The sequence below is a fragment of the Thalia democratica genome, chromosome 4 (genome assembly GCF_965202585.1).
Source record: "Thalia democratica chromosome 4, ktThaDemo2.hap1.1, whole genome shotgun sequence".
Taxonomy (NCBI): domain Eukaryota; kingdom Metazoa; phylum Chordata; class Thaliacea; order Salpida; family Salpidae; genus Thalia; species Thalia democratica.
Window position 1 is genome coordinate 13,339,542 of NC_139168.1, and position 20,582 is coordinate 13,360,123.

General features: G+C 31.1%; 1 protein-coding gene across 1 annotated transcript; it reads right to left on the reverse strand.

Annotated features, from left to right (window-relative positions):
* Positions 1-814: 814 nt before the first annotated feature.
* LOC145832918 (fibronectin-like) lies at positions 815-20,571 on the reverse strand. The gene is made up of 42 exons (XM_082940119.1): positions 20,466-20,571; positions 19,827-19,904; positions 19,523-19,702; positions 19,226-19,303; positions 18,804-18,992; positions 18,623-18,700; positions 18,162-18,371; positions 17,937-18,014; positions 17,482-17,679; positions 16,963-17,040; positions 16,537-16,740; positions 15,977-16,054; positions 15,474-15,677; positions 15,149-15,226; positions 14,683-14,889; positions 14,144-14,221; positions 13,743-13,946; positions 13,320-13,397; positions 12,812-13,015; positions 12,588-12,665; positions 12,251-12,430; positions 11,994-12,071; positions 11,535-11,750; positions 11,065-11,215; positions 10,436-10,563; positions 10,082-10,223; positions 9,655-9,779; positions 8,955-9,117; positions 8,425-8,558; positions 8,075-8,222; positions 7,653-7,774; positions 7,335-7,498; positions 6,876-6,984; positions 6,619-6,697; positions 6,443-6,552; positions 6,285-6,376; positions 5,871-6,127; positions 5,303-5,490; positions 4,847-4,983; positions 4,241-4,418; positions 3,527-3,734; positions 815-1,174 (listed from the first exon to the last, which is right to left on the reverse strand). The coding sequence occupies exons 1-42, from the start codon at positions 20,545-20,547 to the stop codon at positions 1,060-1,062; spliced, it is 5,886 nt and encodes a 1,961-aa protein (XP_082796245.1). The 5' UTR covers positions 20,548-20,571; the 3' UTR covers positions 815-1,059.
* Between the last annotated feature and the right edge of the window lie 11 nt (positions 20,572-20,582).

Below are 20,582 nucleotides of genomic sequence, written 5' to 3' on the forward strand. Positions count from 1 at the left end.
TATTAAGAAGTATGACAAGCAAAACTAGTCTTTACTACGTTTGTCTTTAACAATTTATTATTTGTGTTTTGCGTCACTTTGATTATGATTTATTAATCATATCTAATGTAATATTTTTATTCTTCTATGCACAATGCCAGGGTTACCACTTTATCTTGAAATCTGGAAAACCTGGAATTTTGAACAAAATCACTATAAAAACCTTTAATTTTAACAACTTTCACATGTTGAGTAGTAAAATTTTGGTTTGACTCAAAAAATCTATCATATAAATAAAAAATTTTGTCATCATCAATTTTTTTTTATTAAAAAACTTATTTAAAGTAGCTTAACAGTATCTTTTCAATGTTTTTATACTATTTAACACAGTTTCTTACCTTAAACTTAAGTTTAAATTAAAAATAGACCCAAAAATGTGTACTTTTAAAAATTTAAAAGAAATTTCGAAAACCTGGAAAAAACGGCAACCTTTGACAATACGGATAGACGATTTTTATAAGTATTATGTTAGTTTACTTTGGAATATAAACTTAATTCTAAAGTATTATAATGTTTAGCTGTACATCTTTATAGTGACACTAACTTTATATATGTGTTACTTTATATACTATATAAAGTAACATATACTTAATATAAAATTTACTTATCAGAAAAGTAAAAATGAAACAAGTAAAAGCAAAAGTGATTTTATTAAACAAAATCGATAAAATGATTGCATTAAACTCGGCAAACAATGGTACTAAATAAAAGAAAAGGCAAAAACATAAAATTGATTGGCTTGCAAAATTTCATGCAATATAAAAAAAATGCTTGTGCTAAAACTTAACCTGTAAAACTATTGGCTTAAAAACTGCAGTGAAAAAATATTATAAGCAAAAAACTATTTTCACTAAAGCAAGTTAATTTGATTAACAACAATTGTAGGCTTTAAAAAGTGACTAAAAGTAAGGTTTTGAACTTATCTGCATAAAAAGAACGTAAAATATCAATTCAAAAAAATTTAAAGCAAGTTTGCTGTTGTTTGTAGGCTTGGTGGGGTGTTTTGAGATTGTTGATATTTCACTCAACTTTTATTTTGAGCAGTTTCGAGTAATCAGACTTTGAATTTTGGCTTCTCATGTTGAACGATCTCACTCTTACGTCATAATCACCAGGCTCAACATCCTTGAATGTTCTGTGAATTTTTATAATAATATTTAAATTAATTTTCTTGTTAAAACTATTTTTAAGCCTTATTGTTTGTATTTCAATCTATTTGTGTATGTTTTAAGTTAAAAATAACTACAAGTTTTATATAAAAACATTATATTACTTGTTGCACTTATTGTAGTAAACAACGCTTCGTTATGTTGAAATCTGTTTGTTATAATACTTAAACTAAAATAAAGTTTAATTTTTAAAAATCTGCACGAACTTTTGTTTTCACAACTATATTACCACATTTACATATATTTTGCATATAAGTTTACACGAATTTAAACCGATTTGTGTTTTAAGCATTCTTGGTTTCAAAACTCTAAAGTTTTAACAAGTTTAAATTGAAAATCGATTAAACTAGAATTCTTTTACTTCATTCCAACTCTTGGTTTAAGTACTTGGATTTTAAAAAGGTTTATAATTACTTAATTTTGATTACATGTAGCTTATTGTTATATCATTATAAAAGATACATTAACTTAGTATTTTTTGTTCTAAAGCTTTGCCTTTTTTTAAAGTTTGAGCAAAACTAAAAAAAAAAACCACACGCTTGAAAACGTTTCAAATTCAAATATTTTCGTTCGCGTAGTAAAACGCGCAACTTATCAGCGACTCACGTACCACTTGAAAAACAAACTCAAAACCGTCACGCTTCGACAAACACGCGCTCTCTCTCGAAATCGCGCACAAGCAGCTCTCTCTCGAATTGCGAGCTACTACGTGAGAACGCACTCATGGCAGTTTAGTGTTTGTTTTCGATTTTTGTCGCGCAACCGAGTTCGCTTTGCTGACCCCGAAGCCCGGTTACGTGACTTTGATCACGTGTGAAGGTTGAACATTAACCAGATCACGTGACTATATCGATATCCAGGCAAACAAAAAATTGATTGTTGTTTGATTGCAAACAAATTTTTACGACTTTGTTGTTGTGTTTTCGTTGTTTAAACTTGGCGGGTCATAAAAATGCACATTTTGTTGTTATGGCTTAATACTTTAATTACAAGCTCGTTAAAATTATGTTTTGAACTTTGTTAGCTTCAAGGTTTAAAAGTATTTTTTTAGTTTAGGTCAGAACTGTAAGAAGTCTGTTTTGGAAAATAATTGGGTGGTGTTTTAAGAACAAAAAAATATTTAAAGCAGAAGTGTTGTTATTTAATAAGTAATGACTTTTTAACCTTATTTTAAATAATTAAACTTTAGAAATTGTATAAACATGCTTTAAACATTTTTATTAAAGAAGTTGGTAAAATGCTTAAAAAGTACTTTAAGTTTGTTGCAATTTTTTTACATGATAAATAAATAAAATAGATTACTTGTAGCTAGAATTATACTTTATAACAAAAAATAATCTAATATTTATTAATAGCAACATGTATAAGAATTTTATAAACTCAATTCACAATAAATTTCATAAATTATAAAAAAAATATGTCAACTCTTTTGTTAATCTTTAATTTAAGATATATATAAGGTTTGCTGACCTAAATTTGCAAACATAAACAAGTTATTGCTTACCTAGATCTTTGATAATTTATTTCATCAAGTTTAGTTATTTTTTAAACTTATGATTTAAACAGAATGTAATTAATAATTAAAATAAGCTAAACGTATAAAACAAAATCATAACATCATAAAATAGCTAAAAATTGACTCTATACTGCCCCCTAAGCGATGAAAATAAAAAGGTCTTTTCTAATATTTAGTTGTTGTATTTTCCTACTTTTATGAGGTTTAAAATTGTCAGTACCAAGTGGGAAACTAAAACAACTTCTGAAAATACTAAAAAATTATAAACAGCTTACAACAATTTTAATAGTTCTTTTTAAGCACCCTTATCTAACAAATAAAGTTTGAAATATTCATAAACAGTTCTGAATCAACTAAAAGTATAAAAACTAACTTTTTAGATACTACACTGTTAGTCTACTTTTGTAAAGTTTATAAAAACAATGAAAAACAAAAAATAATTGTCGACAGTACTAAGTAGCCAAATACATAAAGTTGTTCTAAAAGTGTTAAATTGTTGTAGAAATATAATGGTTTTAAATATATTAAAGAATTTTAAATTGCTTTCGCAGTTTACTTAAAATTTCTTAATCACATAACCCTTACCTAATAACTAGTACTTGAAATATTTACATACATTAACTAAAAACATAAAAACTAACACTAAATACAAATAGTTCTAAATTACTTAAAAATATTAGGCCTATTTGGTTAAGAAATTAAACATCTTTAAGTAGTTTATTTAAAATTTCTAAACCATAATTTTACCTAACAACTAAATCTTGAAATATTCACATAATTTTATAAATTTACAAAAACTAACACTTTGGTCTTTTTGGTGCTGCGGACCAGCTTGACGAGCAGCATCCTGCCAGGCTTGTACAGCCCCACCCTGTACCCCACTGACGTCACAATGGACAGCGACGGGGGCCGCTGCCACTCTATCGTCACTTGGTGGGGTTGCGTGCTGGTGGCTTTCACGCCGGTGGGTGGCAGCATGAGCTGCTCCGAGTCGTCCTTGTCTTTGTCAACTGTAAACAAATTTAATTTTTTAGGTAAATTATTTTTGTAACCATTTTTTTGTTATAATATTTTTATAAATTTTGATAATTTTTTTATTAAATTATGTATAAGCCGATGTTCACGTAAAAATATGTTTGAAACTGATGTTGAGCTTTTTATGTCGAAAACTTGTAAAGTTGTAAAATTGCGTGTAGACTTGTTTCACAAATATAAATTATTTTAAATATGTTTTCAAGTAGCAGCTCGCAAGTTTGTTTTTTAAGACTTTATAAATATTGATTTGCAGATTGCAAATTGCAACAGATTGTTTCAAGTCCATGAGCTTTAATCATCGTTTCTGTAAACTTTATGTGTGATTAAGTATAAGTAAAGCAATTTAGACTTTAAGATTTGAATTATGTACAATGCATAATCTTAAGTGATATACATTTTAAAGTGACAGAAAAGTCAATTTAAAAAGTAAACTAAGAATAAAGTTGGTATAAGAAAAGAAAACCGTCACAAACAAACTAACAATTTTTCAGAAGGCTGTCAGGCGATCGCGACCTGGTCACTTTGGGCGGTTTCGTGGTGACCGTGGTCTCGAATATGATTTCTCCCAGCACCGAGACTGCCTCCACTTGGTACTCTGCGTCCGAAACCAGTCCTATGAACATCAGGTTTCGGTGCGAAGACCTCCTCGTTACCATGCGCTGAAAGATTAAAATTGCGAAAAGTTAATGGTATACGTGATTAAAAATAAAAGTTTAGATTTTTATTTATATCGATAAATAAACAAATAAAAAAGTAAAATATTGTTCAAAAAAGAGGTCAAAAAATAATTAACAAGAAACGGACGAGATTTCTGTTGAAAATATTCTAACGAACCGCATTATTTTGTATTTTTTACAATAAAACTGGGTTCAGTAAAATTGTTGTAGTGAAAAATTATTCTTTAACAACCACCATAGCTTAACCTATTTTAGTAGCTTTTAGTTATTACTTTTATTCAAAGATGTATAAAACAATAAAAAAATCATACAACTGTTTAATATTGAATACAAAATAAAACTTGGAAGTCATAGTTGCAAACTGCGGAAAAAAAAATGCGTATAAATATATTTTAATCAAGCCAACATACTTTCTGTATGACTTTGTAGCCCTGGTACAACGTAAAGCTGGCACCCAGGACATCAGAAGGCCAAGTTTTCCACGAAATTATCACGTGCCTGCTGCCCACCGAGCTCACTGTGGCATCCAACTTGTTACTTCGAGACTCTGCAATACGAGAATGTTTAAACTTAAAATGTTCAAACTAATCGCTTTGTAGTATTGAGAAATTTATGTTTTCGCATTTTTTGACTATAAGTATTACATTGTTTAGCATTTGCTTACTTAAATATTACAAACAACATTTGTATATTTAAAGTATACATGATTAAAAACGATTTCATTATTCTTTTTAAACTTATTTTAACTAATTTAAATAAGAGGCTAATATACGGTGGTAAAAAAGAAATAAATTTTAATTATACACAAGTTAAAAATCTAAAAAGTCATAAATATAATTTTTATATTTAAGCAAAAAACAACAAACTGGTGAGAACAGACGAGACGGCGGTGACCTTCTCAATGGGCGAGTTGTCGTAAGCTAATGGGGTTATTGTGACGTTATACCGCGTGTCGGGCCCCAGATTGACGAAGGTGTGGCTCACCCCAACGTGGGTCTTGTTGTGACGTAACAACGGGTAACCGTCCACCATCTCATCCACGGTCACAATGTACCTGTGTAAAGGTTTGTCGATTAATAATAATAAGAAATAATTAAAGAAAAATAAGAAAAAATGTTAATTTAAAGGTTTATTGATTAAAGTACTTTGCAATTTAGCAAAAAAAATGTTAGCTTAAAAACTATCATTAATCGAAGGGTGTACATATGTTTATATAAAAGTATATAAAAACCAAAAAACTTGTTTATATTACAAACTTTGATTGAAAAAAAACGATTAAAAAAATAACATAAGTAGTTTTATTTCTCTAACTTATAAGAGTTTTTTATGTTTAAAAAGTATCATATAATATATAAAAATTTTATTAGTTCGAAAAAATTTCGAGAATCCAAGAATAAAATTATAAAATTTAAGGAGTAATTTTACATCTCTCACTTGTGGGAGTCGGGATACCGCAGCCAGGACAACCGGAAGCCCCTGGAGGTTATTTGACTGAAGCTCATCTGGAACTGCCGGTTCTTGCCGAACCCCTCCGACGCGTCTATTGTGAGGTAGCTCTTCATTGTGACGTAATCCTTCAGGCCACCCACCATCCTTCCCCGCACTCTTGTCTGTACTGGACCTGATAGAACCCTCTCCAGGCTGGTCACAGTGAAGAAGAGTTCAGATATTTCCTTGCCCATGTCGTTTGCCTGTTTATTCGTTGTGTTTGATTATTTTTGTTATTAAAGAGAGGTCAGGTTTAATTATTTTAAATTTACAAAGCAGTTTAAAGCTTTTAATGATAGTTCTTTGTACAGTATTATCTCGTGTACAGTTTTTTTAAGTCTTACAGATTAAAAAACGTACCTCTTGCATTGAAATTATGGTGTCTCCGTTCACAACGTCAATGAGTTGCCTACCGATCTCGTATATTTCCATGAGTTGCGTCGGTTTCGTGTCTGAAACAGTAAATTTTGTTCATAAAATAAATAAAAAAATAGTTATGTATATATGTTTAAACTCACAGTCGGCGTATCTGGCCGAGTAATGGTACAGCTGATGGAGCTTTCTAATCTGTGGCTTGAGCTGCCTGATGTATTGAGCTCTCTGAACCGGTGACGGATCCTTGCTTGGGCTGAAAAAAATAAACTTATCAGATTGCTTTTAGTTTATTCCGTATAAGTTAAGGTTTAAAACTCACTCGACGCCTTTTACTACCGACTGGTAGAAGTTTCTGATGGCAGTGTCTTGGGTTCTGCTGCTCATCGATGAACCTCGACCTACAAGTTAACGTTGTTTATTTTAAATTTTTTTTATAAGTTTTACGTTTAAACATCATAATTTATTCGTGAGAAATTAAAAAAGAATTAAACGTTAGGTTTTGCAGACATTAAAACTCAAAAGTCTAGATTTTTTTTTTGATCAACTTTCTACTACATTCAAACAAAATTGACAAACTTGTCCTGACTCTGACCCACTGCGAGGCGGCCATTTCTCCCTTCTTCCGGTCCAACGCGACCACTTTGACGTTGTAGGTCGTGGACGGTTTTAAACCGACAAAGTTGTACTGTAAGTTTTATAAAAATTAAAAAAGTTAGAAAAAATAATTAATTTCATTCAGCTTAAAATTTAAAACTAGCTTAAATAAAATATTTCACGTTAGCTAAAATGCTTAATGCGAGAGCTTTTTTTAGACCTTTACATTTTTAAAGATTTTTTTCTGTATTTGCGCACTTTTTATAATTAAATACTTAATGAACTATAATTAGTTATTCAGCAATCAAAACAAAGCTACTGAATATCATACTCAAAAAAAGTATACTTAATTTTAGTTATTACGTCACAAAAAAGATACCTGTTTATTTTTTCAAAAACATAATATAAATTATTTACTTATTTTCATAACAAAAGTCAAACCTGGTTACTTCCGACGTCGGTGACCTTCAGCACGGGTTTGCTTCCGATGGACAACGTCAGAACGTATTGTGACGTGTACGGGGTCGGTATCCATTGGAGACGGAAGCCCTGTGACGTCAGCCTCGTCTGGCGGCATCCTCTGATCGTGCCGCCCCTCGGGAATGCTGATCATATATAAAAATTATTTTTTACTTAGTAACTCGTAAAGCTTTTAAACAAAAATTTATTCTATTGTTGCGTACTTGCTATTAAATATGCTAAAAGTTAATGAATTGTCTAAGTTAGTTTATTTTTAAATTCTGAACATTTAAAACTAACGTATTTCAACACTGATGGGTTCACTCGGCACAGCGTCCCCGTACTTACTGTGCGAACTGACCTTAATCGAGTACAGGTCGCCAACTCGCAGCCCTCCCATCCTGTACGGAGGCTGAACGTTCCTGTGAAAATATATTTTACCTCAATTGAGAATTAATAAGAACAAATAAGATACAAGTAACGGACTCTATTTTACAAAAATAAAACTAAGCATATGAGTGTATATACAACTATTTTTAATTTTTATCTATCATGAATGAATCGTTCTCATTTTAATATCAACTTTTAGTTTTATGCAAACCTGTTACGGGGTACATTGTTAAAAAAGTGGGTACATATAAAACTAATACGAATTAAAACTGAAGTAAATAATAACCGCCTCTTGTAACCTTCTACTTCAACATCTCATTTTACTTTCATACCTGAACGATCTAGTGGTTCCCTTGTACTGGTTCGTGGCGACGATGGAGTAGTAGAAAGCGTCATCCGCCTTCTCAAAAGTGATCAGGAGGTACCTGGCGCTCTTCTTTATTATCTGCACGTTCTTCGGCGGATCCGGTAGCAATCGTTCTGTGTTTTTTATTAAAATGTTTTTTATTGGTTCGTTTATAACCTTCAAGTTTATCATCAAATGGCTTTACTTATAGTTTTTCTAACTGTCTAAAAGAGGGTAAGCTATAAAACCATTGTAAGGTGTTTAAAGAATTATAAGTAAAATTTAACTTATAAAACTAAACAACACAAGACATACTTATATACTAAAAAATGTTACCTGTCGAAACTGTTAGACCAAGACTTATTTTTGAATTATCTCCGCCGAAGCCAGTAGCCATGAAGTTGATTGTATAAAACTTGTTGTCTTTCAGTCCTTCTATGCTAACTGAATGCTTATCTTCAGTTTGACCGCTTCAAAAAGTTTAAATTTAGTTATACTTTGTTTTTATTGTTATAAAATTTTAATTAATAAAGACGTTTGAGACTAGATATTTTTACTAGTTAATATTGTTTGTTAACAAAAATATGTGTTTACAAAAAACCTTTTAGTTGATAGGAGTAAAAATTAAACTCAGCATGCAATGATTAAAAAAGTATCTTTGTTTACAAATATGGTATATATAGAAAATATGGTATATTAAAATAGAAAAGTAAAACTTTTAATTTTTACAACATTATGAAAAAACATCCGTTTTTTTACATGGTTTAACGCTTTAACAGTAATTAAATAGTTTTTATTTTAACTTAGTTAAAAATTAAAACTATTGAAATAAAAATGTTTTCATAATTTTTTATGAAAGTACCAACCTTATCTTGCGGGTGGTGACGAGTTCACTGGTGACGTCATCATACACGTATATTGTGTAATAATCAGCATACGTCACCACCGGTAACCACAACTTGATCGAAGTTGGCGTTTTATCCTGCAGCTCCGGAGCGGCATCCAGCGGTAGTACTGGTGCCGGGTGACCTGTGATTGGTTAATGTGTTACTTGTGCTTGATTGTGATTGGTTAACATTTGTACTGGTTGGTTAATATGTTGATAAGTGCTCGAATGATAACCGATAAAAACGATGTTTTAAATTTAGAGTATTTAAACTCAAATTAATGCGTTAACAACTTTTTTAAAGCTATAAAAATAATTATTTGCATTTCGCTACGGGTAAGTTTACGAAACTTTTAAATACACACTGATAACGTGATCTTGTTTAGTTACATAAAGAAAATTGAACCACTAGTCAAAATCTAAACACAGTATGACAGCGGTTGCAATTTGAAAGTAGAAAATTTCTAGAAAATAATTTAACTATTTAAAAAGTTGTTTTTGGAGTGTACCGTTTGATTAGAGTTTTTGGCTTTATTTATCTCAAAAAAGAGAAAAGTATAAGTTAATTCAAAAGCAATCAGAATAATTAACAATAATAACAATTTCTTAAAACTTAATCTCTCAAAATTATTTAGAATTTAATCAAACTTATATTAAATAAAACATAGTGAAAAACAAACGTGTTTGGAAAGGTATAGGGTCACTTTCCTTAGACAAAGATTGTCCCGTTAAACTTTGCAGTGTAACTAGATATTTTTTCAATGTTTGCAAGCTATCCACTTTAGCCGTATTTCCATTAATTACCCTGTAAAAATTTTAATAGTGTTTTTAAAAGAAATAATTCTTTTATAGCTAATAACAAAAAATACTTGTTAAATAATCGGTTAAACGATAAAAGTATTATAATTTGTTTAAAACTCAATGAAAACAATATAAAACTAAAAACTGTTTTATTTAATAATCAATTCATGGTAATTGAAACACTTTAGCTAAAAGTTATAACTAATATTTGCAATTGTCCAAAATTCTATGTTAAAAGTATTCGATTGGTAATTGTGGACAAAAGATAAAAAGTTGATAAAGTTAACGTATTTGTATACATCTTACGTTTGTGAGACAAGTGCTCCGTTCAGGGCATCAAGAATGTTGACTTGGTAACCATCCGCAAACTTGTTGGGCGTCCAGGACACTTCAATGTGGTTTGCCATGACCTTTTCAATCACTATGTTTGTTGGTGGGGGGAGGTCAACTGTTTATTTTTTTAGATAAAAACAGTTTTGTGACATAAGTAGGTTTGAAGATATATTATTTCATTTAATTGAAAAATAAACTCAAGCTGCTTAAAAAATAAAATTAAACATTTTAATTGAAAAATGAAGTAAAAAACATAAATAGTGTTTAGAGCACAGCACAGTTGCAATCTCTTTTTTTATCATCAAGTCATATCTGATATAAACTGACGTGTTTTTACAGTGAAGCCTTCCAAAGAAATGTGTTCTCCGAAATTTCCGTTAGCGTCAACTCGCATTTTGTACTCGGTGCTCGGAAATAGCTCAGTTATTTTCGTTGTAACCCATTTATTTCCAAGACTGTTATAAAAGAAACATCATAGCATAAAAGTTGACAAAAAATATTTATATAGTGAATTATATTGTTGATAATTAAAAAAAAAATATATTACCAAAACAGCATAAATATTTTACTTAAGTTGTTAGAAACTAAAATAAACTTGGCGACAGTTTATTTAACATTTTTGTTTAATTAAACAACTCAGAACGGTAAAAAAATAGAAAAAAACCGGTTAAACTGTTGTTACGCTCAAATGTTTCTACCAGTAAAACACAAAAACATCATGTAATTTTATATACACCATACAATAAGTTAGTTAAGTAATTTATTTTCAAAGTTTCAGTATCAAAAAATTTTGTTATACAGAACTAACAAACTTACAATACAACTTCGTTTGCTGGTATTTCCAGGTATATAAATTTTTTAATACGTCACACAATAAATGTTTTATTTTTTTTTTTGTTGTTTTAAAGCTCCTGCATAAGAATAGATTTATAATATACAAGAACAAATAAACTCACGATTCAACTTTGTTTGCTGGTATTTCTAGAGACCTCTCCCTTGATACTGTGCCGCCCCACTCATACGTCACCACGTACATATTAGCGAATGAGATGCGCGGAAACTTTATCTGCACCCAATTGAAATCGTCCTTCACCAAAGCAATCTCGCCTGTGTATAAAAACTACATATTACTCAACTGAAATAAGATATATACATATACTAATGTTATATTATAAGTCTTTTATGACTTTCAATTTTTATTTAATGCACTGAAGAGCTGTTTGAGCGAATCTTAGTTTGCTAAATTAAAAATTAAAAAAAAATATTACAGACCTCTTGTTGTTTATTAACAAAAAATATTAGAATATGTAGACTCAAATAAAATTACAAAAGGTTTCATTAATTACAATTAAAGGGTAGCTCATAAAAGTTATTACCATCATAGTGTAAGTAAAGTGATATTTTCAATATAAACAAAACTATTTACCGGTGAAAGCGCTGACGGAAGTGCTGATCAATCCCTCGGTCCCGTCCAAGTTCTTAGCTGACGTCTGGAAGCTGTACAGGGTCAACGGGGTGAGCCTGGTTATGACGTAACTGTTGCTTTGTATTCCGTCTATTTTCTCATAAGACTGCGACAACGACATCTTCTTGTTGGCGGCTTGCGACTCGCTAGTGATGTGTAGAGTGTAGGACAGCGACCCTGGGTAGTAAAAAGTCTTTATTTATGTTACCACTAAAAAGTGTACGGTATTATTATTTTGCTACAGAAGCTTTAGTGAGTTCATAAACGTAAACAAGTTATTTGTGATGTTTGTTACCTTAATACAGACTTTTAAAAACAAGTTCTAATGAATACTTTTCCAAATAACATTGTTTAGCTGTTGATGTATGTTGTTAATTTGGTACAAGTACGTGTAAATTTTCAATGACTATTGCAACTAACTCGCTAGCTTTTTCCAGTTAAGTTCAATCGCAGTTAAGTTTATTGTTCTTGCTGTCAATCCTTCAGGCGCACTTAAAACTGTATTGTAAGTCAAATTAGTAAGTTTTAAAGTATTCTCATTTAAAAAGAAAAGTATAACAAAACTATTTTAAGTTTCCAAAACCTAGTTAAAGTTTTCAACAAACAGATATTTACTTAAAAACAAGCTAAACTAAAAAATTTTTTCAAATACAAGTTTTTATAATACAATCACTCACTTGTTCTGTGGGAAACCCCAACGCTGGCGTCACTCAAAACGTCCCTGGATTTCGCGTGAACGTGCACCGTGCACTTCTCACCCGGGGTCAATCCCCCGACTCGATACTTCGTTTGCACGGTGGTCTCCTCTCTGTCGTTGGACGATTCAGACTGAATGTGCACTTCGTAGCTTGTTGCACCTTAATTTTTTTTTATGATTAAATCTTAGTTTTTCACTGATCGAAAATCAAATTAATAACATATTCTTACAAAAGAAAAGTTTTGTTTCTAAAGTTTTAAAACTTTACAAAATTAGTTTTACATCTAAAGACATTAACTACGGATGATAATATTAACCTGTTGACTTTTTCCATGCGAACTCAATATAATCGACTGACGCGTCGACCACTTGCACTCCTTGTGGCTTTTCTGGTCCTGGAATAAAATATTTAAATTAAAAGCACTAAGCCAGTTTAGTATACGTTGCCAAATATGCATTTGTTTGAAAAAATTGAAACAAACAAAGTGCGGTATTTATGAGCTTGAGATATTCTGAAGTGATTTTAATAAGTGAAACTAACTTGTGATGAAAAAAGTAGGCGAGCTCCATTCCCTGCTCTCGCGGTCGAACTTGTCAATGGAAGATATTTTGACCTGATACTTTACGCCTGATTCTAAACTGAGGGCAAGCAACTGCTGCTTGTCGTTGTCGGTGGAAAACACGTTCTTGTTGACAGCAATTTCGTTATCTCCGTTTGTCACTAGCACTTTGTACGACTTTGCACCTTTTTGACAAGTTTTATTATCTTTTTTTAATCTTAGTTTTTTGAAAACAGCTTTTAATTTTAAGTACTCAACTAATCTTATTTTTTTTTCTAAATAAATAACATAACTATGAAATAATACTTTCAAAATAGGAAGTTGTGTAACTTAGTAATGTTTACAAAGACCAGTTATCTTAGTTTGTTAAAAAAATTATTTTGATAACGTACTTAACATTTATATTAAAATATCAAATGTTTGGTATTTATAAAAAAAATACATGCACAAACAATGCAACACTTATTTTCAAATTTAATAAAACCTTACCTTTCACAGACTTCCAGTTGATAGTAGCCTCATTTGTATTGATATCAGTAACATCTACCTCATTCGGTGGTCCGATTACTGTAATGATATTAAAACTAAAAAATTGGGCGAGCAGCTAAAACTTTGACATAAGAAAGATGAGTTTTTACAAATTTAGATGCTTTAACCAACGCAAACATTAACATCTTCACTGTAATTCGTTCAAGTTATTAATGAATTAACTTAGCTTTTCGATCATATCTTTGGTTGCTACATAACACCTTAAAATATTTATACTAATAAAAACATTTGATAGTAGTTAGAATCGTCAGTAAGATTTTTAAAAACATCAAGACTTTTCTTATGAATAATTTTTTTTGCGAGGCAATTTAAATCGTAAAGAAAATAGAGCAAAACAGTTTCAGTTAATATTTCAACACTAACTCGTGGTGAAGTAGCTTGGCAAGCTCCACTCAACAGACTGCCTGTTCAGCTTGTCAACTGATGCTATTGTTACTTTATATTCTTCTCCTGCCTGCAACTGTGTAACTATCAATTGCTGACTCGACCCTCCTGATGACAACTTTTCCTTGCTGATCACAATTTTGTCGTCTGCGTTCGTAACTCGTAATTTGTATGACTTGGCTCCTGTTTTAGTTGGTTGCTACTGGTTAGACTAGTTATCATTTTTCATAATCACAATGATGTCAAGATTTTATTTTTGAAACTGTTTAGCTTTTTTATTTTTATTATTAGTTTAAAACTTATTTACTTGAGTGAAGGTATGTCAAACTAAAAAAAGTTTTGAAATATACAACTATTATAAAATTTAAAAATGAACGAACCTTCTATGTGTTGCCATACAATGGTGGCCTTATCAGTGAAAATATTTGAAACTTCTACCTCAGTCGGTGCTTCTAGCACTGTAAAAACATTTTTAAAACATTAAAATAAAAGTTTTATTTTAAAATCTAGTTTGTTACAATAAAAAATGTTTTGGTATTTGCAAGGAGTATTCCTTACGCACAGCTGATCTCAACAAAACTAATTTTGGAGACAAAGTTAATTAAAAATTTATTTATTTACACAAAGGCAACGACGATCCCTTAGGGGTGAAACGTCGTTGCCTTTGTGTAAATAAATAGATTTAATATTAAAGATTATTTAACTTATTTTATACATAAAACTGTAACAGTTAACTTTTTGATATATCCTACTGTCTAAAAACGTAAATGTAATAAAAATTAAGCGATGTCACTAACAGACTTTTCTAAGTTTTAAAGTTACCACGCTTCAGCTAGCTGAACAAAAAATAACAGAAATGCTCGTTCTTTTACCTCAAAAATACAAGAAACAAATACATTATACATTATATTTCACTCACACGTAGTGAACACGGCAACGGAGCTCCACTGTTCCGACTGCCTGTTGAACTTGTCTATGCTCGCCACCCTTGCCCTGTACTCTACACCGCTCACAAGCTGGTTCGCTTGCAGGTGCTGCTTGAAACCCGATGATTTGTGCGACACTTCCTTGTTGATCACTATCACGTCGTTTTCATCTGTCACCTGCACCTTGTATGACTTCACTCCTGTGTAGATAATATTGTTGTTATATTGATTGTATATATGTTAATATGATATTCTAAGACTTGATGTTTATAGTTTTTAAAGGCAAGTTTACTTGTTTATAAATTAATAGTTTTGTAATCTGCAAATAGCCATATATTTTGTTTTATCCCGGCATGTACTTAACAAGACACAAGTGTAAACCAGTATTAAAAAAGCTTATAAACTTTTTTTTTCTTTCTTTTGAATGAAAAATTACTTGTTATTAGAATATAAAACTACCTTTAATTGAGTCCCAGGTCAATTTTGCAGCTTCCGCTATTATTTCAGAAACTTCCACTTTTCTCGGAGGCTTAATCACTGTTTTTAAAATAAAATTTATAAATTTTCTAGTTGATAGAAATTACTAAGTTGCAGATCATATTTATTACAGGTATTATCTCATAACATACATGATAACATGGAGATGACATTTATGTTTTGAAATATGTTTTCACATATATTACACTAGTTGTTAAATTACGAACATACAAGAAAAACAAACCAACAATCTAAAGAAACATATATAAAATAAGTTATTAATAACACACATAACTTATATACTAACAAGTAGTGAAGTATTGGGGTCTGCTCCATTCCCTGCTCTGCCTTCCCATCTTGTCAACGCTCGAGATCCTCACCTGGTACTCCTGACCTGGTTGCAGTCCTTGCGCTTGGACCTGCTGTTTGAAGTCTGACGTTGCCGCCATCTCCTTGTTCATGAACGTCTCCCCGTCCGTCTTCTTAACCAGCACTTTGTAAGATCTCGCTCCTTTTGAAAGTGTTATTATTTTGAAATCAGATTAACACAAAAATACAAGAACTTTTTAATTGAAAAAATTGTATTATCATTTTCTTACTAGAAAAAAATGTACAACAGTACTACAAAAAGATTATTTTGCAGCTTTTTAAGTAGTATTAATTTTTAAATACATTGTAACACGCGAAAGTTTAAAGTTAATAAGAGTTGTTTTTTCTTTATAAAAAAATAGTGTGATAAGTCTGTCTCATTAGAGAAAAGGCTGCAACAATATTTTTTGCAAGGCTAAAAAAATCCAAGAAATAGCTTACCTTGTATGCTGCCCCAAATAATTGAAGCTTTTTCAGTCGTCACATCTTTGACTTCTATTTCGTTTGGCGCATCTAACACTGATTAAAACAATGAATTTATTTTATTTGAATCAAATTATAAACTGTTTGTAATCAAATATTTTTATTATTACCATAAGCAACTCTTTGAAAGGTTTAAGTTTTTTGATCAAAAAACAGTGACTTGTTTTATTACGTAAAACTGATTATTGTACTGAAATAGTAGAAATGGCAAAGAAAACTTTTAAATACTAGTTAATTTAAAGTTTATTAAACACACTATCCTCATGTTTTAAACACTTAATAGTCAACCCTGCTTCAAAAATTACACTGATTTCGAATTGTAAAGACATATTCACTTGGCAGCTTCAAAAAATTATATTGACTTCGAGTTTAAAAGGCATAGATAGTTGTTTTAAGTTATAGTTAAAATGTGACTGCAGTAGAACAAAAAATTAATGCCCTACTAGCTGCCTTCTAAAAGTATCTTAAATTAAATACAATGCCCTACTAGCTGCGTTATAAAATATATCAGCACAAACTTGTGGTGAAGTAAATCGGTGAGCTCCACTGCCTGCTCTGCCTGTCGAACCTGTCGACGGTGGATATTTTCACCTGGTACTCCACACCACTGTGCAGCCCTGTTACCAGCAACTGCTGCTTGTTCGAGTTCAGGGAAAACACCTCTTTCTGGACCACCGTCTCCATGTTTTCGTTTATCACTTGCACCCTGTACAGCTTGGCCCCTGTTTGAAAATATGTGTTAAAAAACAGAAGTAATGATAAAAAATTTTATTTGTTATGTTATTCTTATTCTTAAATTATACATACTTTAAAAATAATTGAAAAAAAGTATTAATTTAAACATGTAAAAGTAAACATTTTTAGCGTAACTTATAAATTATTGATTAGTTATTGGAAGCCTTAAATTCTACTACAAACTAGATAATTGTTATTGTTTTACAAACCTTTAACTTGATCCCACGTTACTGTAGCTTGGTCAGTTAGAACTTCCAATATTTCAACCTTTTCTGGCGGTCCCAGCACTGAAGAAAGTAAAAAAGACTGTTAGTAAAGTCAAGTTAATAAAAAAATAGATCAAGTCATGAGACTTAAAAAGTTGTAATTTCATCTAACTTGTTGCGTATTTATAAAAAAAAAATTATATTTTTCAATAAAAACTTATTTTTGTTATTTAAAAAACGGTAGTTTCTTTATAGATGAAATAGAAATTTAAAAAACATTAATAAAGGAAATAGGCAATGAAATTTACAGATAATTAACAATAACGTCATAGCAGTGCTTGCATTAAATAACTTAGTCTACCTACTAGTATAAACAAATTTGTTTTGAAGTGAAAGCAGTTTTAAGTGTGACAGCAAACTAATGAGCAAAAAAAAGTTAAAAAAATGCACAAAATATAATATTAACATAAAATAAATTTAACTTTTGAGTTATTCCTACTACTAGTTTTTCTACAAACGAACTAGTCGTGAAGTAAGCGACGGGGCTCCACCCTCTCCCCTGCCTGTCAAACTTGTCAACGGGTGTTACCCGCACCTGGTACTCCTTACCAGCTTCCAGGTGGTCCAACCTAAACTCCTGGTCCTCCTGGCTGGTCGCAGCCACCTCTTCATACTCTTCGTCGGTTCCACTGGACAGGTGAATCTTGTACTTGACAGCTCCTGAGTAGTGCAACATAAGTTTTTAAAAAAATCAATCAGTTAGTTGTAAAAAAATTTTTTGCAAAAAAATCAGCTGTCAAGGAAAAATTCGCTTAAAATTAAAACTTGTCAAAAAATTCTTAAAAATTTTTGTAAATGGTTGGAAAAAATTAGAGACAGCTTCAGCTTTACACAGACTCAGTTGATAAAGAAAAAGTAGCTTTCAAAAGTATTATAAAACTTCTTCAAAGAATAAAAAACATTAAGAAACAACTAACCCTCGACACTCTTCCAACTGATAGTAGCTAGGTCGGTGTAAATATCAAAAACTTTTACTTCCTTCGGCGGATCCAACACTGTAAAATATAAACTCATTACAATTTTACTGAGTTTACGATTAAGCTTAGAAGTAAAAGGCTATTTATTTTTTAAAGCTTTTTAGTTAGACTTCTGCTACAAAACATCTAAGAAAAAGCTAGTATTCTACCAATGCGTTAGCTTACATGTTGTGAAAGTTTCCAGTGAGCTGAAGGTCTTGCTCTGCCGATCGAGCGCGTCCACGGAGGCGATCTCGACGTGATAGGTGCTTCCCGCTTGCAACCCTTCAACCTGCAGCTGCTGCTTCCTTCCCTCCACCTTGAAAGCTGGCATCTTCTTGTCCTGGACGCTCGTCCCTTCGTCGTTCTTCACTCGGATTCGGTACTCAACAGCTCCTAAAGTTTGTTTTTACTATTCAACTAATCTATGATTCGTCTTGTTTGTTTAATAAGTTTTTTTTAAACTGCTTACTTAAATTATACTTTGTTTCACGACAACTTGCGTTTAACTAGCCGTAATAAAAAACAATTTAAAGATTAAATTTTCAAATCATTATCAAAAAGTTTGTAATGAACAGCTTTTTTTTTTGTTTAAACTATTAATTGCATTTAATTAAATGTTAATTTTACAAATTTTCAAATTTTACCTTGTATATGACTCCACAGCACAGTTGCTTTATTGGAGAATATTTTTGTTATCTCAACTCCCTTCGGTGGGCCAACCACTGAAAAGAAAATTTAATTTTTATTTTGAATGTTTAAAACACCATGTAATTTTTTTTATGAAGCACTTTACGATAAGTATCTAATAAGTATAATTAAAATTACTTGTAGTGACAAATACAGGGTCGCTTTGTTGGCTCTCTACTTTTTTACTGTCCAATGACGTCACAGTGATCTTGTACTTTGTGCCGGCAACCAGGTTTTCCGTCAACTGAACCTCAGACTTCTGAGAATCCGCGGTGAATTTTGCCGCCTTGCCGTCTGGCTGGTAGTACACTCGGTATCCGGAAGAACCTTTGATGTTAAATAATTTACATACAAATTTTTATATTATAAAAACTGAATAGATTGTGGTAGATGCTTTTAAATATCTGTTTTTCACATTTACTTTTACTTAAAAAAGTGTCTTTAAAAAGTGCTGTTCACTTTAGTTAAATAAAGCCAAACATAAATATTAAAAAAGTTAGTACTGAAGTCAAACTTTTTAACTACTTTTTTCTGTAATTAACTCTTATAAAAGTATTTACCTTTAAAGTCGTCCCAATCAAGTCCTATTGAGTTCGTGTCAACTGAGGTTGACTTGAGTCTTTTGGGAGATAGAAGCTCTGCAAAATATCAATTTAAAAACATTAACATTTAACATCGTGCAGAACAAGTGACCGTCGTAAATAAAAACAGTATTCTAGTTGTTTATGTGAAATGTTACAGACCAGTAAAAACTGACCGATTTGATGTACAAATGATGAACAGCAAACCAGTGAAAAAAAAATCTAGTATTTGATGTATTTTTTTTTGTTAAATATGTGAACTGCAGAACAACAGACCGGTGAATACGGTGAGAACCTTGCTGCTTGTGCTTATCTTTCCCCTCACCCCAACTGAAGTGATGCGGAACGCGTACTCGGTCTGCTTCTTCAGGTCTTTCAGGTGGTACGGGTTCTTCGTTGTTTCCAGTTTCCTCGTTTGGTCGTTGTACTCGTAACTTATCTCGTACTTTATCGCTCCTTGTAGAAAAATATATCAAAATATACAAACTGTAGTCTTGTTAAAAAAGGACAGATAAGCTTTAAAGAACAAAGTTATATGAGCCCCTTACAGTAATCTTTTTTATTTTAATTATTTACATACCTTGCATGTTTTTCCAGGACAAAGTGATAAAGTCTTCGCCCAAATCGTCATATTGTAATACATTTGGACTAACAGGGTCTAAAATATAGTTATCATTAATAGCTTTGAAAGGTTTTTATTATCTTTAGTAATTTTATAATTCGATTAATAATATGCTGTTTAATGTATAAATGATGAAAAAATAAGAAAAAGTTCTGTTTTAAAATTTCTACTTATTTATTAACTTTTTTTTAAACAAACATGTAAGCCTAGCGTTAAGTTCAGAACTTAATATAAACTGAATTAATATATTAATAGTCATTACATTAAAAACAAAAATTAGGCTTGGCTAAAAGCTTACTTTTTAGTTAAAAATAATAAATCGTTTGCTAATAATAACTTTTAACCGAAAGAACAGTTCAAAAAGGCAAGTTTATTTTTTTGAATTTTAAACAAAATCAAAACAGTTTGCTGTATTTGATTTATATTTTCACAACAAACCAGTGACGAGTTTTCATCTGTTTGAAAAAAGCATCCAGTTTTGATGAAAAATAGTTCTAAACACGAAAACTAATTTGAAGTTGAAAATTTAACTTTTCAGACTCCAAAAAATAAAAAACACCTGATACTTTTCATATTTATGCACATATGTTATTTTACCAGTGACGAGCGTGATCGGTTTGCTCAACTCGCTGGTGTCGTTCGCCCTCCCGTTGGTCACCACCCTGAACTGGTGGGCCATCCCGCTCACGAGTCCCGTTATCACCGTCGCTCCCT